The 20388-nt window shown below is 41.3% G+C and overlaps 5 protein-coding genes across 5 annotated transcripts; 2 read left to right on the forward strand and 3 right to left on the reverse strand.

Annotated features, from left to right (window-relative positions):
- Positions 1–544: 544 nt before the first annotated feature.
- LOC130748956 (probably inactive leucine-rich repeat receptor-like protein kinase IMK2) lies at positions 545–3832 on the reverse strand. Its single transcript, XM_057602208.1, has 2 exons — positions 1649–3832; positions 545–1366 (listed from the first exon to the last, which is right to left on the reverse strand). The coding sequence occupies exons 1-2, from the start codon at positions 3573–3575 to the stop codon at positions 762–764; spliced, it is 2532 nt and encodes an 843-aa protein (XP_057458191.1). The 5' UTR covers positions 3576–3832; the 3' UTR covers positions 545–761.
- Positions 3833–6140: 2308 nt separating this feature from the next.
- On the reverse strand, positions 6141–7284 carry LOC130748957 (PRA1 family protein B4-like). Its single transcript, XM_057602210.1, has one exon. The coding sequence runs from the start codon at positions 7053–7055 to the stop codon at positions 6387–6389; it is 669 nt and encodes a 222-aa protein (XP_057458193.1). The 5' UTR covers positions 7056–7284; the 3' UTR covers positions 6141–6386.
- Positions 7285–12640: 5356 nt separating this feature from the next.
- On the forward strand, positions 12641–14464 carry LOC130743908 (uncharacterized). Its single transcript, XM_057596123.1, has 3 exons — positions 12641–13291; positions 13520–14041; positions 14195–14464. Exons 1-3 carry the CDS (start codon positions 12641–12643, stop codon positions 14462–14464), a joined length of 1443 nt encoding a protein of 480 aa, XP_057452106.1.
- A 1302-nt stretch (positions 14465–15766) lies between these two features.
- On the forward strand, positions 15767–16111 carry LOC130743909 (uncharacterized). The gene has a single exon (XM_057596124.1). It carries the CDS (start codon positions 15767–15769, stop codon positions 16109–16111), a length of 345 nt encoding a protein of 114 aa, XP_057452107.1.
- A 1736-nt stretch (positions 16112–17847) lies between these two features.
- LOC130743910 (uncharacterized mitochondrial protein AtMg00810-like) lies at positions 17848–18375 on the reverse strand. Its single transcript, XM_057596125.1, has one exon. The coding sequence runs from the start codon at positions 18373–18375 to the stop codon at positions 17848–17850; it is 528 nt and encodes a 175-aa protein (XP_057452108.1).
- Positions 18376–20388: the final 2013 nt, after the last annotated feature.

A 20388-nucleotide genomic window follows, 5' to 3' on the forward strand; every position in this document is an offset into this window, starting at 1 on the left:
GATTTTGAAAATATGGTATATGAACAATGAAATGTGAAACAAGTTTTAGATTTGTTCTAACCTTGTCCCTCGTGGATTGATTGAATATGGACTCTAATTCTCATCTTCACAAATTTAATGGATAAAACCATTCAAGTAATGTAAATATATTAAAGATTAAGAATTTGAGCCATCTCATGAACACATGAATAGTATATACACTGAGTCACATCAGAGAACCATAAATGGGTTCTTTTAAATTGGATGAAAGTTGGATTTCTTGAGTTATCTTTAGAAATCAATTGATTTCTTAAAAGAATTGAACTTATTGAAAGAATTGTCCCATTTACTTGTTATAATAATAAGCAATACAACATCAATACAAATGAGAATTCTATTGAGGAGTTAGTAGCCTCTCAATCTAATAGGAGTTGGCACATTCTGCTCTATTATGCTGTATGCATAATAGGAGTTGGCACATTACTTGTGCATGCAGTACAATCTTCTTTTACTCCTTCGATTAAATTCTTTTTTCTTCTTTTGAATCAAATGAAACATCACTGTATCAAGTAAAAAAAATATTTAATTAAACAGAGAATGAAAACATACCTTATTCATTCACCTAGTTAAAAAGAATACTTAATAATGTAAGCAAATCCTCACACCTATATACATATAAACTTAATGAAGAAATAAATAAAGAATAAAAACATATATCCTTTCTCTGGTAATTCAAGTAATCAAAATGTCTCCTTTCTTGACACACTCTCAAAATAAACTAACTATTCAGTTGTTTGGGCCTTAGTTCCATCATCCTCTGGAACCAACTCTGGTTTGATTTCCTCCAATTGCTGCAAAACTTGCTTAACTTCAGGCCTAGCAGCTGGAGATGGATCCACACAATGCAGAGCCAATTTCAATGTATTAAGCAACTCATCCCCAATGGCTGGTGCATCCCTCATGAGCTCCAAATCAAACACTTCATTTGTCCACTCCTCTTTCACAATTGATGCCACCCACTGAGGCAAGTCCATGACATTGGTTGGTTCCCCAGGTGGTTTACCAGTTAGAAGCTCCAAGATTATGACACCAAGGCTGTACACATCAGTCTTTGTGTTAGGTTTCTTAGTCTTTGAAAGCTCTGGTGCATTGTATCCAAGATTCCCTGCTGTAGCTATGATGTTGCTATTGGCTGAAGTTGTCATTAGCCTTGAAAGACCAAAATCTGTGATATGAGGGTTTGTCTCCTCATCCAATAGTATATTGCTGGATGTGAGATTCCCATGTACCATATTCTCTTGGCTATGGAGATAGCACAGCCCATTAGTGACTCCAATTGCTATTTTCATCCTTGTTGGCCATTCAATCACAATTTCAGGCCCACGAGCTGCATATATGTACAAATATCAATATCAAAAGTAATTACAGAACAAATTAAGAGATAAAATTAAATACTAACTTATAGTTTTAATAACTATGCAAAAAAATTTACACAGACATACATCCAATCAATCAGGATTCACTATATTGACAAATCATAAGTAAATACCAAAAATGAAACATGGCAAAATACAATTGGATATCTGCGATAAAACTCTTTATATCGTCACTGCATGTAAATTAAATTCTAACTTATAAGACATGTATTCTAATTATGCTTAGTACTTACCATGAAGGAATGATGCTAGACTTCCTTTAGACATGTAATCAAAGACAAGAAGCTTCTCTCCTTTGGGTCCAAGATAGTAGGCTCTGAGTGCCAAGAGATTTGGGTGTCTGATTTTGCCAAGTGAAGCAACCTCAGCTTCAAATTCTTTTTGCCCTTTAGTGGTCTTCTCCCTCAACCTTTTCACAGCAACTTGGTTCCCATCCTCTAGTGTTGCCTTGTATGCAGTTCCAAATGCACTTTTTCCCATTATCTCAGCAGTGGCACACAAAAGATCATCAGCAGTGAACACAAAAGGCCCATCAAAGTGAACCAGTTTCCCACCAGCTTCACCTCCTGACTCCACATCACCACCACCTGGGGCACTTTTGTCAACACTCCTAGCAGATGCTGTCGCCTTAGCAGTCTTGTCACTCTTTCTGCTTGAAGCAGCTCTTTTCCTGATCAAACAACACAGCAACAAGCAGCACAGTAATAGTAGAATCAACAGGAGAATACCTGCTACTATGAGGATTATGTCCTTGGTACTTAATTTTCTGTGATGGTGGGGTTTAGAAGTTGACTCTGGTGATTGAGCTGGAAGAATATGAGGAGAGGGTGCAGGGCATGGTTTTGAACTGGTGAACCCACAGAGCTCAAGATTCCCTGCAAATGAGCTAGCATTGAATCTTTTGGAAAGTGAGGATGGGACAGGACCAGAGAGGTTGTTATAAGAAACATTGAATGAACTGAGATTTGCAAGTTTGGCAAGGGAATCTGGAATTTCTCCAACAAATTTATTTCCAGAGAAATCAATTTGCCTAATGCTTGATATGTTTCCAATTGTTGGTGGGATTTGACCATTGAACTTATTGCTCTTCAGGTTAAGCACAGAAAGGTTGTGCAACCTGTCCAGAGCATCAGGGATATGGCTTTCAAGTTGATTTTTCTCTAGATTCAATGAAACAAGAGAAGAGAGGTTAGAGAAGCTAGCAGGGAAGCTGCCATTGATGGCATTGTTTGAGAGATCAAGATTTTGTAGCCTGGAAAGTGCACCTAGTTCACTTGGAATAGATCCTGCAATCTGGTTATGACTCAAAGAAACATTTTCAAGCAAAGACAACCTGCTAAGAGAAACTGGGATAGTTCCAGAAATGACATTGTGATCAAGGGTCAAAACTTGAAGCTGGGAAGCTTTCTTTCCTATTCCAACCCAAGAATCTGGGATGGAACCAGAGAGATTGTTGTGTTGGAGAGCAAGAATAGTCAGAGAAGGAGACATGGAGAAACTGGTAGGAATGGAGCCAGAAAGTGAATTAAAGCTCAAATTGATCCTGTATATCCTAGTGGAGTTTGCTAAATTGTTAGGAATTTTACCAGTGAGGGAATTGTTGCTAACATCAATAGACTGAAGCATGGGGCAATTGCCAAGAGAAGGAGGAATAGAACCTGAAAGCTTGTTATTGAAGAGGTACACTCCTCTGAGATTAGGAAGAAAGCCAAGAGCCATAGGGACAGGACCAGAAATAGCATTGTCATGGAGACTGAGCTTCCTAAGAGCTTGAAGCTGCCCAATTTTCTCAGAGATTTGACCACCCAACCCTCTCCATGGAAGCTGAATTGCTATAACTTCCCCATTCACACACTTGATCCCTGCCCAACCACCTGAACAAGCACCCAAACCACTGTCATTCCAGCTTCTCAGCACCCCTTTAGGATCAATCAGCTCATGCTTAATAGCCCTCAGAGATTGAAAATCAGCTTCAGTAACAACCACCCCATCCCACAAACTTCCTGACACAGGTTGAATGGTGGAAGCCAGAGCTAGCAGAAGAAACAGAGAAAATGCCAAGTATATGAAACTTCCCTCATGTTTCCTCCTCAAGTTGTTCCTTCTATCATCACCATTTGCAGATTGGAAATGTTTGACATGCCAACTATTGTTTCCCATGAGAATGAGAACAACAATGGCTATAAGAAAATAAACAGCAGGTTTTCCACTCTCTTTGTTTATGTGTTCTCTCTACAATTCTCACCTATCAGGCTTATCTAGCTCAGAAAGTACAATGAAGAACAAGAAGAAAGTGGAGGAAGGAAAAAGTGAGAGAGTGAAGAAAAAATGGAGTATGATTCTGATGAAGCAATGTGAGTGAGGAAAGTTAAATTAAGTGGGTTATGGTTTAAGGGAGAGGATAATAAATGAAATGAGGTAGGAGAATGGGTCAAAGGTTGGAAATTTGTTAATAGTAACGGCTAGTTTTACATTATTATGATATTATTATGTATCTGCTATGCATAACGGGTTGGGTTGGGGACATAAGAGACCGTGATCAGAGCTGGGGTTTGGTTACTCCAACGGCTACATTTCATTGGACTTGACTTGGTCTTTCCTTCATGGATAATTTCACTCATATGGGATGGGCTCCATTGCCACGTTTTGCTCAATGTGACACCATCATGAATATTTTATACTATGTGAGAAAATGTGTTAATGCCACAGAGGATGAAGTTTGAATTACCTGAACTAGCCTTGAGTTAGAATGCTTTTGATGTACTTCATATGGGTAATGTTGGTAATTCATAATGATGGTTTCTTCTTTTGGTCTGTCATCTTTTTTGGGCCTTAAAAAGTGTTTTTACTTTTCAAACGTAATATTTTTTTTTCTGATGACGGTTGAGGCATCATGTGTGACAGAAGTGGGGTCATCAATGTGACACGGATTACCCACCTGAAGCTAAGCTTTCATGATTCATGATGGATGATGGTGTGAAAATGAAATGCATTGTTATTGGCATGGAATAAGTGAAAAAACAACAGAGAAGAAGAGGTGTGAATTGTTTACTTTGGGGCAAAAATGTTCAGTTGTCACGGTCACAACAACCAACGAATCTCTGGTGAATTTACCCATGCGTTTTAATAATTTTCAGGTTATGTTTTGACCAACATGGCAAAGAAGTGAAAGCTAAGAAATTGAAATGCAGAGGATTAAGAATGAAGGCATTGTGTTTAACTTTTTGAACAGCGATTAAGAAACGAAATGTAAGAAGAAAGTAACACTTTAAAATAAAACTTCAACTTTTTTTTTTGTTTTGAAAAGAATAAAACTTCAACTTTAGATTGCATTTATATTTTTTTAGGAAAAGGTCAAATAACTCTTATTAAGTTACCAAAAAAATTATACTCCGTAAATGATATATCCAAACAATTTATCAATAAAAATTAAAAAAACAATTTGTATCTTTAAGATTCCTTATAAGTTTCAACATAAACTTACAATAAAGGGAATTTTCTTTCTCTCTACTTTCTCTTATTTCTCTCATAGTATCAATCAACCTAAATTACAATTTTTTTCACTATCTTTTTTCTTCGCTCATCTTCAATTCTTAATTTCACACATTCTCCCTTCCTGAGCCAATGATACTATAGTAGTACTTGTTTGTTGTTATTGTTAGCTGACCAAAAGCAAAGGACTATCAACTAGCTAGTAGCCTAAACCATTGACCCTAAAAGATAATCAACTTGAGCTCCATAATAGACCATTTACATCACCAATTGCTCTCCCATCTCCCTAACAGTGAGTTAAAGTGGAATAGAACAAACGACCCCAAAAAAATTGAATCAAAAGTTGAGCTCCATCACAGACTACTTACATCATCAATTCCTCTCCCCTCTCCCAAACAATGAGTTCTAGTGAAATAGAACAAAGGACATTGACCCATGAGCACCTCAATTTCTACATAATATTACTAGAAAAATGAATTTAACAAGCAATCCTTCAATTGGAGATTTTCTCAGTTAAGTTTGTCCATGAAATAAATGGCTCCCAAACAGACCAAAAGCTGTGAGGGTTAGTTTCAAACTAGAACTACTTTTCAGGTGAAAAAACATGGATTCCAAACACACATTCAACCCACAAAGGATAGTCATAGTATGCTTTCAATTTGTTTCCCTCCATCCCCTCCCTCTCTTCCGGCATCTTCATCTTCCAATTCAATCGTGAATAGGAAGGACCGACAAAAGCATAAATAATCACCAGAAAAACCAGCAGAAGAGAATTTCAGAAACCATAAATTTTTCCAGGATCAAAAGACTTGCTCCTTAATAAGGCAAATACAAACTCTCCATTCCAATTCCAACAACCATCAGAACAAGGTGATAAACTAATACGAATACCACCTAAACTTGTAGTAACCTAATGACTCACTCCATAGCAATACACCTTGTGACAAATCTAACATTGTAATGTTCATCCAGCTTTATCTAACATTGTATTGTTCATCCATCTTTAGGCAAAAACAAAAATGAATACATCAAAGCTTTTTCACTATTTCAACACTTTTTCCTACCAGAAATACCATACCAAACAAACTGCACCGACAACAACGATTAATTTCTATGCCTTAAAATTAAGGAAAAATGAAAATAAACTCAGATCCATTGAAACAGAACTACACAATTCAGGGACCTATAGATAATGTTGATGATGAAAATTGAAAAAGCAGGTAAAAATCAATAGATCCATCAACAAGATTTGCAAATGCTGTATATTACAAAATCAAAATACCAAAGATCCGTACAAATGTCATCAAGATTCATATTCATCCTATGTATAATCGAATATGTTAATACAGATCAAGAAATTCAACATTTAAAATTGATAAAAAAAAAATATAAAAAAAACAGGAATTAATTTTCTGCATAGATTTCACTTCCAGGTACCAAAATTCAACGTTACCGCTACCAGATCCAAGCGATCCTCAATCAAACGCGACCGGTGACGGAAGGAACCGCGGCGGAGGCGACGGCAGCAGGAGCGCGGAGGAAGGAGAGGAATCCGGTGGTCTGAGAGGGCTCCTGCTCATCAAGGAAGAGATCCTCAGGGACGCGGAATGCGCCATGGAGGCAAACAAAGGCGACGCCGAGCATGAGAGCAGAGACGAGGACGGAACCGACACTGGTGAGGAAAACGACGAAGATCGTCAGTGCGGAGAGAATCGCGAGCGTCTCGAAATCGGTGAAGGTGCGGCCGAAGAGAACGAGAGGGCGATCCGCAGGGCGGAAGAGGTAGAGGAATGTCCAGGAAGCGAGAAGGCCGGTCAAGGTGATGAGCGAGAACGGATTGGTGAGGAGCGACACGGCGAGGATGAGCGAAACGACGGCGTAGTAGTTGATGCGGAAGTAGGAGAAATTCTTGCGGACGCGGAGGGTGGCATCGGAGAAGGATTCCGGTTTGGAGAATGCGGAGCGATCGGTGAGCTCCGACCAGGGACGGCGCTGAGAGAGGCCGTTGCGGAGGGATTCGGAGAGGTTGTTGATGAGGGCGCGGAAGGCGGGGGAGGTGGCAGGGGCGTCGGATCCGGCAGATGCGACGGTGGTGGATGCCGGAGGGGTGTTGGAGACGGGGAGGACGGGTGGCGCGGTGGAGGACATGGTTGTTTGTTGTAACGGTTTAGAGAGAGAAAGTGAGAGGGGGTTGGGTTTAGATAGAGAAAATGTGAGGTGAAAATTTGAGGGGAAGGGTTTTGTTGAGAGAAGGAAGGTGAATGGAAATTGCGATGAATTGGAAATAGAATTGACAGACACGCTACCACGCGTCTTGTTTATTATTTGCTTCGTGGTTAAGGTGTCAAATGCAATGCATCACCGACGAAAAACGGTTCTGCGTTTAACCGGTACGGTACGAGTCAAATTAGGTCCTTCAGCGTCACTCTTCGTTTATATCACGCCAACGCGTTTGCTTAATTTGTCAATATTAACAGCATGCACTCGTTAAGGCCCAATGCTTGCATTCTAATTTTGCGGCCCAAGCTTGATTTGTTATATGTCAAATCTTAAGATTTAGTCTTTTCTTTTTGCGGCCCAAACTTGATTCTAATCTTCTTTTTTTTTTGACCAAAAAAAAAGATTTAGTCTAATCTGACCTATTGACAAAAAAAAAAGTCTAATCTGACCTACTAGCTTTTTTACAAACTTAGTTTATATAAAATATTTTCTTAAAGAGACTGATGGGCTACTATTATTATGTAAATTAGTCGGCTTATAAAGCCAAACATGCTCTTTTAATACCATAGGCATTTGACAAAAAAAATATACCATAGGCCTAGACTTTTAGTTAATTAATGCCCGACATTTTTAATAAATGGGTTAGGCCAGGTTTTTGAGGTGTATGATTATAGGTCCAATTACTTGACATATTTCCAGCCTTTCTTTTTGTAATTTGGCCGAGTGGAAGTTGTGTACACCCAAAGGGTGTAGAGTACAAAGAGAGATATAGTAAGAGAAGGGTGTCCCAAAGTGTCTGCATTGTTTGACGGTTTATGAATCATTGCTGGGAATGCATGGTGTTGGCCCAAAACGCATGGGGCAGTCGAAAATGGACCAAGAGAATTACGAAAATACGCCAAGTTAAATGGGTAGCAGAATTCGATAAAGGGACACTGGTAACCGTTGCTACAAACACGGGCATGTTTACCACGTGCGGCATTGACTGAAGCAGTTGGAAAAGCGTGTGCTTCTCCCCACGATGGCTATAGACGTGGCCAGGAAACAGTTGAAGAAAACCACTTTCACCACTACGCATGGAACTTCCTGGGCAAGCATCAGATCGTGGGGAATCAGACCCACTAACCCATCCAGTAAGGAAGAAAACCGCCAAGGACACGCGAGACATGGAGCTCTATAAATAGGATAATCTAATTCAGAAAAGGGGTTCCCAACTCAGCTCTAAAAATCACTACAAAGCTCTCATGTCTGCATCAAAGAGACTCAACGAGCCTAACGTGATCATGGAGGAGTATGTTGCCGAGCCAGCCGTTTACGATTCCTGCACTTAGATAGTTTCGAATTTGTTGTTATTGTCGCTTTTGTTAGATTTACTGTCGATTTTATGGGTTTGGATTGATGTAAAGCTTTTAATTAGTAAATTTTATCTTCAAGCACTTTTGATTGTTGTTTTGCTTTCAAATCTTTGTTTCCTTTTATCCTTTGACACACGGTTGTCGAAAAACCCGATTTCACACGCGCTTTGGCAAGACGTTTTCCCAAAAGAACCCTTAATTCGCAACACTCTTAAACTTTTTCCAGTCGAATTTGGAAGATGTTTGTTTAACAAATATCACGGTAAACAAATTGGCACGCCCAGTAGGACCATTTTTGTGAAAACCAAGTTTTACAGAAGCGTTTTGTGTGAAGTTCTATTGTTTTTGTTACTTGTTTTTCGTCCTTGCTTGCGCGAGTTAGTCTTATGCACTTGAGAAGTGGTAGGACAGTAAGTATGGCGAATAGTCGAGGTAGAACCTCCCCACAGGGATCCAATGTGGTGAATCAGAATAGCCCTGGTGGGAGCAGTAGTAACAATGAGGAGGAGTTGCCTCCTGGAACGACTCTTGGCGTCATAGCACCACCCAAGGGTATAGCGATGTCAGCCGTGGCTGAGATACCTATCTCTACCACGGTTCAGACCGTCACAGTGCCAACTGTGACGAGGGGAGTGGCCAACGTGGCCCAAACATCCTTTATGCCAAACCTTCCTCCGCCTGCGAGAGATATGCCATTTGGCATGCCTACATCGTTGATGCATGGCTTGCAGGGCAATTATTCGACTTTCTCCGAGAATGTGCCCCCTTTTGGGATGCCTCCATTCGGGGCAAATGGCACAATGATGAACTTAGGAAATCGAGTGAGCCCTCCCGGCTTTGCTACGGGGCAAAGTTCACAAATGTACTTGCCCACGGGCATGAACTCAGGGTCACTTCAGGCTATCAGGCAGCAGTTTGACGATAGCCAGCACGAGATGGTTAATATGTTATCTCGACAAATGGGGGAGATCTTCAATCCTTTGATCCAGAACACCAACGTCAATAACCAAGAGTTAGCCCATCAGATGGGGTGTCTGACAACAGTGTTAGGAGCACGAAACGAGATAGCACCTCTGCCGAGGATTGAACCAATTCCACCGGTCGCAATCCCAGCTCGCGGGCCCGTACAACCCTACCAACACGTAGGACAAAACCCCTTATTCGAAGAAAATGAAGGGGGACAACCAGGGCCGCATAACGTATACATGGTAAATAGGAATGAGCACGCCGATGGAGTGTTGGAAAGAATTCGACACCAAAATGCTAGGGGGCAACAAAATGTTGCTGCTGTTGTCGAACAATTGCTAAATCAGCACGGTTTTAATGCAGGTTTTGCGAATATACCCCATTTTGTTTCAGCCTTCACTGAAGAAGTCCTCGAAGCAGAACTCCCTAGAGGTTGGAAAGTCCCAAAGTTCACTAAGTTCTCAAGGGAGTCTACTGTGGAACACGTGGCGAGATACCAGATTGAGGCTGGAGACCTGGCCATTAACGAAAATTTGAAAATGAAGTATTTTCCAAGTTCTTTGACTAAGAACGCGTTTACATGGTTCACAACCCTTGCCCCAAGGTCAGTCCACACTTGGACACAATTGGAAAGGATTTTCCATGAGCAGTTCTTTAGAGGGGAGTGCAAAGTGAGTCTAAAGGATTTGGCTAGCGTCAAAAGAAGGAATGCCGAATCTATTGATGACTACCTGAATAGATTCAGGATGTTGAAATCTCGATGCTTTACTCACGTCCCAGAACATGAACTGGTTGTTTTGGCCGCAGGTGGTTTAGAGTATTCGATTAGAAAGAAACTCGACACGCGGTATATTCAAGATATGTCTCAGCTCGCTAATAGAGTAAGGCATGTCGAATTACTCAAAGCGGAGAAGAACGACGAGAAAGCTAAGACAACTCACAAATGGCTTAAGAAAGAGAAAGTGGCCTACATAGATACAGAGTTGGTGTGTCCAACCCAGTACGTATACCACGAGGTCACCCCCGAAGACATTAATGACATCAATCTGGCTGAGCTCCAGCCGGGGGACCCTTATGTGTGCAAGGCACTAAAGCCTTATGAAAACAAGTTGGGAGAAGAATCTCCCAAAGACAGTATTCCTACTGTTAAAACTTATACTTTTGACGTGACCAAATGTGATGCAATTTATGACATACTTGTCTCTGATGGTTTAATTGTGGTCCCTAAAGACCAAAAATTGCCTTCTCCTGAACAGAAGAAAGGCAAAAAATACTGTAAGTATCACAACTTTTTTGGCCATTGGACCTCACAGTGTGTTCGTTTCAGGAACCTTGTTCAAGGAGCACTGGATTCTGGTAGGCTCAAGTACGGCGAAAAGACTAAAGGCCAAGGAAAGGTCGACTCAGATCCACTCCAGAAAGCTGAAGCCAATTACGTGGAGCCCCTCCACATTTGCATGGTAGACATCACTGAGAAGCTCGACTCGGGTTTGATTATGGAAGAAACAGAAACTGAAGAAGCGACAGTCGAAGGACCAGGTGGAGAAGCTAGCTTGGAGGAGGTCTACCCCAAAGCTGGAGAAACTCTTGTCGAGTTCCTATCTCGAAGCCAAGATGGAGAAAAGGAAGTCATGATGTGCCCTAGATGCAGCGCTGTTTTCGACAAGTCAGCAGCAAAGGCTTACCAAGACTCTGAAATGAAGAGGCATTATCAACAGAAAGCGCCTGTGGTCAGAAGATTGACTTACCCTCATGAAGAGATAGCCACCCAAGAGCACTACAGCCATACGGGTCAAGATCGAAAGGGGAAGAGCAAAACCTACCTCCCCAATGCTGAGGTGCCAAAAAACCAATGGTTTAGGTCAGCACCACCTAAACCAAAACCAAGGGAGAAGTGGCAAAAAATTGACTTGGGCCAAGGATCTTCATATGTTAATAACTCTCAGGTGTCAAGAAACTACTCCTATGGCTCGAGGAACTACTATGGGCCAGATCAGATGACCAGGACCCAATTTCGACGCTTCCTAAGGAAAAGAAAGGCTGAGCGGGAAAGAGGTGGCAAATTTCGATCCCTGTGGGATGTCAAGCCTTCAGATGCCCCAGACAACAAGTCAAGCGTGGCGTCCATCATCAATCATCTGGACCAAGCCATCAAGCAAGGAATGACCCTGCCAAACCCCACCCAAGAGAAGGTAAAGGTAGCTGCTAGAGATGAAGATGAAGATGAAGACATGCTAGAGGACTTCGACGAAAGTGATGGGGAAGACCTTAACATCATCTGCATAGTGTCCATACTCCCGGCTGATTTCGACAGAGTGTCCGAGGTCATTGAAGGCGACGAAGATTACTATGTCGAGGAAGAGGTTGATGATAACCCTTTATGCTATTATGTCATGCAGAGGGGAGCTGTTGAAGATGACAGGGCCATTTTCCAAAGGCCTTCAGAGCATATGAAGAGTCACTTGAAGCCCTTGTTTGTGTGGGCCAAAGTGGAAGACAAAGGGGTCAATAAAATACTGGTCGACGGTGGTGCTGCTATCAACCTAATGCCCAGGTTTATGATGAAGAGGTTGGGCAAGACAGAGACAGATTTGATTCCCCATGACATGGTCTTATCAGTCTATGAAGGTAAGACCAGTACCTCCATGGGTGCGATCATGCTGAATATAACAGTGGGGACAATAAGTAGATCGACCTTGTTCATTGTTGTGCCTTCAAAGGCCAACTACAACCTTTTATTGGGCAGAGAATGGATCCATGGAGTAGGGGCAATGCCTTCTACCCTACATCAGAGAATCTCCATATGGAAAGCAGATGGAGCTGTCGAGAATGTGCAAGCTGACCAAAGTTACTATTTGGCAGAAGCAGGCTATGTCGACAAGAAGAATTTTGAGAAGAGTTTGGCTACAATTGCTCCACTTGACATAGTGGCCAATCAGTACTTCAACCCTTACTCAGAATACTCAGTGACACTAGACCCAATTCGAGGATTGAACCTCAATGAATCATGCAAGGCGGATGCTATGAGTGGATGGCACAGTGACGAAGAAGAAGTTGCCGCTAAAGAAGTGGCAAGTGATGAGGCTGCCACCAATGTGGCAACACAGCATAATGATGATTAATTCGAGCTTGGCTCGGATTTCGGCCTACGCGGTCGAAAACAAGATGAAAACGGCTCTAGAGGCCGACAAAATGGCTAAAAATATGGCCATTAAAGGAAAGTTTAAAGTTGCAGTTTCACCTATCACGATGCTATCTCAGAATGGAAAGGATAGTGCACGTGGAAATGAGCCAAGTGAGGAGGCAAAAGAAGACGTGTATGACCTGAGGATGGATTGCATTTATGATGATGGTCTGTTGGGGTTCGAAAAACCTTTAGTGGACGCCATGAAAATGGAGGCTCAGGACCCTTTGGAGGAAATAGATTTGGGAGATGGCTCGAAGAAAAGACCAACCTACATAAGTTCCTTGATCGACCCAGAGCTTAGAGGCAGAATGATAGAGTTGTTGAAAGAATTCAAAGATTGTTTCGCCTGGGATTACGATGAGATGCCTGGTTTGAGTCGAGACTTGGTAGAATTACAACTGCCAATCAAAGAGGACAGGAAGCCAGTAAAACAACTGCCCAGGAGATTCCATCCGGACATTCTAGTAAAAATCAAGGAAGAAATCGAAAGATTGCTACGGTGCAAGTTCATCAGAGCGGCCAAATATGTTGAATGGCTGGCCAATGTAGTCCCGGTAATCAAGAAAAATGGTAAGATGAGGGTCTGCATAGATTTTCGAGATCTGAATGCTGCCACATTCAAGGATGAATATCACATGCCCATAGCCGAGATGATGGTAGATTCAGCAGCAGGCCATGAGTACTTAAGTCTCTTAGACGGATATTCTGGCTACAACCAGATTTTCATTGCCAAGGAGGATGTGTCGAAAACAGCATTTCAATGTCCTGGTGCCTTAGGGACATATGAGTGGGTGGTCATGCCATTTGGTTTGAAAAACGCTGGCGCGACCTACCAGAGGGTAATGAATACTATCTTCCATGACTTTATTGAAACTTTTATGCAGGTTTACATTGATGACATAGTGGTCAAGTCCCCATCCAGGGATGAACACTTGTCGCATTTGAGGAAGTCATTCGAGAGAATGAGGATACATGGCTTAAAAATGAACCCTCTTAAATGTGCATTTGGTGTAATTGCAGGTGACTTTTTGGGTTTTGTGGTGCACAAGAAAGGCATCAAAATCAACAAGAACAAGGCCAAAGCTATTCTCGACACAAGTCCACCAACTAGCAAGAAACAACTGCAGTCGCTATTGGGCAAAGTCAATTTCCTTAGAAGGTTCATTGCTAACCTTAGTGACAAAACTATGCCTTTCTCATCCCTTCTTCGACTAAAGAAGGAAGACATTTTTCGCTGGGAAGCAGAGCACCAAAAAGCATTTGATGAGCTCAAAAACTATTTGGCAAGCCCTCCGGTGATGATTCCTCCTATAAAAGGGAAGCCAATGAGGTTATATATTTCGGCTACAGATGAAACCATTGGCAGCATGTTGGCACAAGAAGATGAAGATGGCATCGAAAGAGCCGTATTTTATTTGAGTCGTGTGTTAAACGATGCTGAAACTCGATACACTATGATCAAGAAACTGTGTTTGTGTTTGTACTTTTCTTGTACCAAGCTGAAATATTATATAAAGCCAATTGATGTAATGGTTTTTTCTCACTTTGATATAATAAAGCACATGTTATCCAAGCCTATTTTGCATAGTCGAATCGGTAAATGGTCTTTAGCATTAACCGAATATTCGCTCACTTATGCCCCTTTAAAGGCAATTAAGGGGCAAGAAGTAGCTGATTTCTTGGCAGATCACACTTTGCCTGAAGAGATAGTTTATGTAGGATTACAGCCTTGGAAGTTGTTTTTCGACGGCTCAAGCCATAAGGAAGGATCAGGAATCGGTATGTTCATAGTGTCCCCACAAGGCATCCCAACCAAATTCATGTTTTGAATTCGAGAAAGTTGCTCCAATAACGAATCTGAATATGAGGCTTTAGTCTCGGGCCTCGAAATACTGTTGGCCTTGGGGGCAAAGAATGTCGAAGTTAAAGGTGACTCAGAATTGGTTGTAAAGCAACTTACCAAGGAATATAAGTGCATAAGTGAAAATTTGGCAAAATACTACGTAAAGGCCATGAGTTTACTAGCCAATTTTGACCAAGCAGGAATTAGCTACATACCTAGGGTAAGCAATCAAGAGGCTAATGAGTTAGCACAAATTGCTTCTGGGTACATGATAAATAAACACAAATTGAAAGAGTTGATTAGGATCAAGGAGAAATTGAGTCCTTTGGATCTCGACGTTATGGCTATCGACAACCTTACTCCCAATGATTGGAGAAAGCCAATCGTCGAATACTTGCAGAACCCTGTAGGGTCAACCGACAGAAAAGTCAAATATAGGGCTCTAAATTATACCATCATAGGCAATGAATTGTTCAAAAAGAATGTCGACGGCACGTTGTTGAAGTGCTTAAGTGAAGACGATGCGTTCATAGCTGTATCAGCCGCTCACGACGGCCTATGTGGCGCTCACCAAGCAGGGGCAAAAATGAAATGGATTCTTTTTAGGCAAGGGATGTATTGGCCAACTATCATGAAGGATTGCATCGAATACGCAAAAGGTTGTCAAGATTGTCAGAAACATTCAGGAATCCAACACGTGTCGGCTAGCGAGTTACACTCTATTATCACGCCATGGCCCTTTAGGGGATGAGCGATAGATTTAATTGGCGAGATTCACCCAGCCTCGTCAAGGCAGCACAAGTATATAATTGTAGCAATTGATTATTTTACTAAATGGGTTGAAGTCATTCCACTACAGAGCGTGACGCAAGAGACGGTAATCGAATTCATACAGAATCACATTGTGTATCGTTTTGGATTGCCGGAGTCACTCACAACGGACCAAGGTACAGTTTTCATAGGACGAAAAGTGGCAGCCTTTGCAGAATCCTGGGGCATAAAGCTTCTAACCTCGACCCCCTACTATGCTTAGGCAAACGGCCAAGTAGAGGCCGCCAATAAAACTCTAATAAGCTTGATTAAAAAGCACGTGGGTCGAAAGCCGAAAAGCTGGCATGAGTCCTTAAGCCAAGTCCTGTGGGCTTACATGAATTCACCAAGGGAAGCGACAGGAACAACACCTTTTCGACTGGCCTATGGCCAAGAAGTTGAGCTACCCGCAGAAGTATACTTGCAATCGTGCAGAATTCAAAGACAAGAAGAAATCCCAAGCGAAGTCTATTGGAACATGATGCTAGACGAATTGGTTAATCTCGACGAAGAAAGAGTCTTGGCGTTGGACGTCTTAACGAGGCAGAAGGATCGCATAGCTAAAGCATATAACAAGAAGGTTAAAAATCAATCTTTTGTCACAGGGGACTACGTGTGGAAAGTTATCCTGCCAATGGATAAGAAAGATAGGGCCTACGGAAAATGGGCCCCTAGTTGGGAAGGACCGTTTGAAGTCGAGAAAGCACTATCTAATAATGCCTACGTGATTAAAGAATTAAGCGGTCAGCGTCAATTTGTTACAATAAATGGCAAGTACCTAAAAGCGTATAAGCCAATGCTACATGAAGTCAAAATCGAATAAAAGAAAGTGTCGAAATTGCCAAATTGGAAATGTTTCATTAATCACAATAGGACATTACAAGTATGGCGAGATACAAAAGAAATTAAAAGCCTAGAACGGAAGATTGGCTTTATATCCATCATATCTAGCTTGCATAGGTTCCAGTTGATCCACCAGCGCTGCCATCTGGCCCTCAAGTTGAGCCTTCTTCTGATGAACAGCCAGGTCTTCAAGAGAGACCGCAGATATCTCGACATCCAGTCGAACGAGACCTTCCGGGTCTTGCTGGTCCAAGGAGGCTTGGAGAAAGTTGAACTTCTCCTTCAACTCATCTATTTGATACTCCTGGAAAAACACCATCACAGAAAGCTCCCTGAATTCTTCAAACAGAGGCTTGGCTTCGAAGAGTAGCCCCTGGAACTCCTGAAGAGGAATCCTAACGCGTGCAACAATGGGCCTTTGGAGCAGTTGATCAATGAGCCCTAAAAGCTCATCAGGGTGAGGGGTGAGAAGAAGACTCATACATGCCATGAAAAAGGTTATGGTGGAAGGCCATGTCTCGGATGCGGTGAAGAATAAGTCTGCTATCCATAATAAAAATGAAGGTTGTAGTGGCAGGAAGAAGATGAGAATGGAGAGGAGGATTTACTGATGAGAAATGGTAAAAAACGGCTTTATTTATAATAGAAATGAAACAAACAGCCGTATTAATGCATGGCATGCAGTTGCCAAATCGTTAACCAAACACAGTTAGCCACGTCAGCCACTACCGTGAGTGGAGGAAGTTCTTTCGTCGTTGAATAAGAACGTGGTAAAAGAGCGTCATAAATTACCCTATTTTCCAAGAAGTTGATTAATGGTTTGGAAGATGGAAAGTTAGATTGCCGCAGAAGATGCCAAGCTAAACGGTATGAAACTCAGAAATACTACGCAAGGAGTATTGTGGCAAGGTAATGCGAACTCGACAATAAAAGCTCAGTCAGAAGACAAATCATGCCGACATCATTAATGCAAATCCATGGTCGAACAACGTCATAAAATATGGGCATTACAAACATTGGCAACAAAGGCCATGCGGAAAATGTATGATATTATATTGATAGGTAAAATGATACATGAGCAGTATTTATAGAATACAAATGACTAAAGACCTGGGCACTATTCTAGCCTAAAAATCAGGGAAAATATTCTCTCTATGAATTCTAATAACATTAACATAAAAGTCCTAATTAACTGTACAAATCAGACTCTAATTATTCTAATTAGTGTGCTAATTAATTTCATTTGACTTTCAACACTCCCCCTCAATCTGGGTGGAAGATATCTATCATACCAAGATTGGATCTGATATTTTCATATATGCTCCTTGGAAGAGCTTTAGTCATGATGTCTGCTGTTTGCTTGCATGATGGAATGTGATCAACACGTATAATCTCTTGATCAATTTTCTCCTTAATGAAATGCCTATCAATCTCCACATGCTTTGTCCTATCATGGTGAACTGGATTCTTAGCAATGCTTATAGCAGCCTTGTTGTCACACAGTATTCTCATGGTGTAATTGGTAGGAATTCTGATCTCATCCAGCATTCGTTTGAGCCAAATTCCTTCACAAATACCTTGTGTCATAGCTCTGAATTCAGCTTCTGCACTACTCCTAGCTACTACAGATTGTTTCTTACTTCTCCAAGTTACCATATTTCCCCATACAAAGGTGCAATAGCCTGTGGTAGATTTCCTGTCAGATAAGCAACCTGCCTAATCTGAATCAGTGTAGACTTCAATGCCTCTGTTTGAGTTCTTCTGAAAATAAAGTCCTCGACCAGGTGATCCCTTTAGGTATTGGAGGATTCTGTTCACAGTCTTCATGTGAGTCTCAGTTGGGTTTGACATGTAGCGACTAGCCAAGCTTACAGCAAAGCCAATATCTGGCCTGGTGTGAGTTAGATAAAGTAATTTTCCAACCAGACTTTGATATCTATCTTTATCAGCTGGTATACTTTCCTCTTCACTTCTTTTGACCGGCTCTATGGGGGTATTAGCTGCTTTGCATCCGAGCATCCCTGTTTCTTTAAGTAAATCCAGAGTGTACTTCCTTTGAGAAACATAAATGCCATTCTTCGTCCGAGCAATTTCCATCCCTAGAAAGTACTTGAGCTGGCCCAAATCTTTGACCTCAAATTCTTTTGCTAAAAGACTCTTGAGATGTTTGATATGGTCATAATCGTCTCCTGTAATTACGATATCGTCAACATAGACAATGAATAAGGCTATCTTCCCATCCATAGAGTGCTTAGCAAACATAGTATGGTCTGTTTGGCATTGAACAAACCCATCTTCTTTGACAACCCTTGTTAGTTTGTCAAACCATGCTCTTGGTGATTGTTTTAGGCCATATAGTGATTTACGGAGTCTGCATACCATGTTTGAAGTGTTGGGTGATTCAAGTCCTGGAGGTATTTGCATATACACCTCTTCTTCTAACTCACCATTTAGAAAGGCATTCTTTATATCTAGTTGGTGAAGAGGCCAATCTAGATTTGCTGCCAAAGATAAAAGGACTTGAACAGAATTGAGTTTTGCCACATGTGCAAATGTCTCTTCATAATCCACTCCATATGATTGTGTAAATCCTTTTGCAACCAACCGGGCTTTGTACCTATTTATACTTCCATCAGCATTGTATTTGACTGAAAATATCCACTTGCATCCCACTGGCCTCTTTCCTTCTGGTATAGTGGTGATTTCCCAAGTCCCATTTTTTACCAGTGCTTGAACTTCTTCTGTTACAGCTGCTGCCCATTCAGGTTTCTGCAGAGCTTCTTGAATGTTTTTGGGAATTTCTATGTTGTCAACAGCAGCTACAAATGACCTGTATTTTTGTGATAACTTTCCATATGAAACATATCTCTCAATAGGGTGTTGAGTACAAGTTCTCACCCCTTTTCTCATGGCAATAGGAATATCAGTGTCAGGTGCAATCATGTTAACAGGAACATAATTAGGAACAACATTACCCGTAGGGACTTCATTTTCTAGGGCCTGGTTGGACTCATGGTTCTGCGTTGGAGTTGTGCTCGACTATACTTCCTTCCTCCTTTTCTTTTCATAAGTCTTCAAGTTTCTTCCTTGTACTTTTGGGTCTTGATTCTGTTGGGATGAAGTTAAAACTTCAACTCCATCATTTTCAGTTTCTGCTACAACTTCTGCTACAACTTCTGTTGTCCTTTCAATTGGCTTAGGTACAACTTCTGCTGTCCTTTCAATTGGCTTAGGTGTTGTTTCAGCTGGGTGAGAGGAGGCTTGGGTTGGTAAGGTTTGTGCAGGTTCAGTTTGTTCAAGTCCCAAAGATTGGTATTCCAAAGTTTCAGTTGGATACCTGTATGATTGCTCCCCCTGAATGCCAACTTTGGTATAATAGGCTTGATTCTCAAAGAAAGTTACATCCATAGTGTGGTATAATTTTTTAGTTATGGGAGAGTAGCACCTATATCCTTTTTGGTGAGGAGAATAACCAAGAAAAATGCACTTGATAGACCTTGGGTCCAGTTTGCTACGGTGGGGGTTGAGGTTGTGGACAAAGGCTGAACATCCAAAGACTTTTAATGGAATGGAAGAAAGGATTTTGCTGGCTGGAAAGGTGGTTTGAAGTGTGGATAATGGGGTCTTAAAGTCAAGGATACGGGAAGGCATTCGGTTTATGAGATATGTGGCCGAAAGGACAGCTTCTCCCCAAAATTGTTTTGGAACATTAGTAGCCAACATGATTGATCTAGTCACTTCCAGAAGGTGTCTATTCTTCCTTTCCGCAACTCCATTCTGTTGGGGGGTGTCTACACAAGAACTTTGATGAACAATTCCAACCTTTTGAAGGTAGGAAGTTAGAGCAAGATTGTAATACTCACGACCATTGTCAGTTCTAAGTATCTGAATCTTGCTTTGAAATTGTGTTTGCACCATGTTATGAAATACTTCAAAAATCTTCCCAACTTCTAATTTTTTCTTCATTAGAAACACCCAAGTGACCCGTGTGTGATCGTCAATGAAGGTGACAAACCATCTTGAGCCAGTAATGTTGTGAACCCGTGAAGGTCCCCATACATCACTATGAATTAATGAGAAAGGTTGAGATGGTTTATATGGTTGTGGTGGGTAATGGCTGCGAGTATGCTTAGAGAATTGGCAAGTTTCACACTGAAAATTCTTCTGGTTTTTATTGAATAATGAGGGAAAAATATTTTCCAAGTACATGAAATTTGGGTGGCCTAATCTGTAGTGCCACAACATTACATCATTTTC

The sequence above is a fragment of the Lotus japonicus genome, chromosome 3 (genome assembly GCF_012489685.1).
Source record: "Lotus japonicus ecotype B-129 chromosome 3, LjGifu_v1.2".
Taxonomy (NCBI): Eukaryota; Viridiplantae; Streptophyta; class Magnoliopsida; order Fabales; family Fabaceae; genus Lotus; species Lotus japonicus.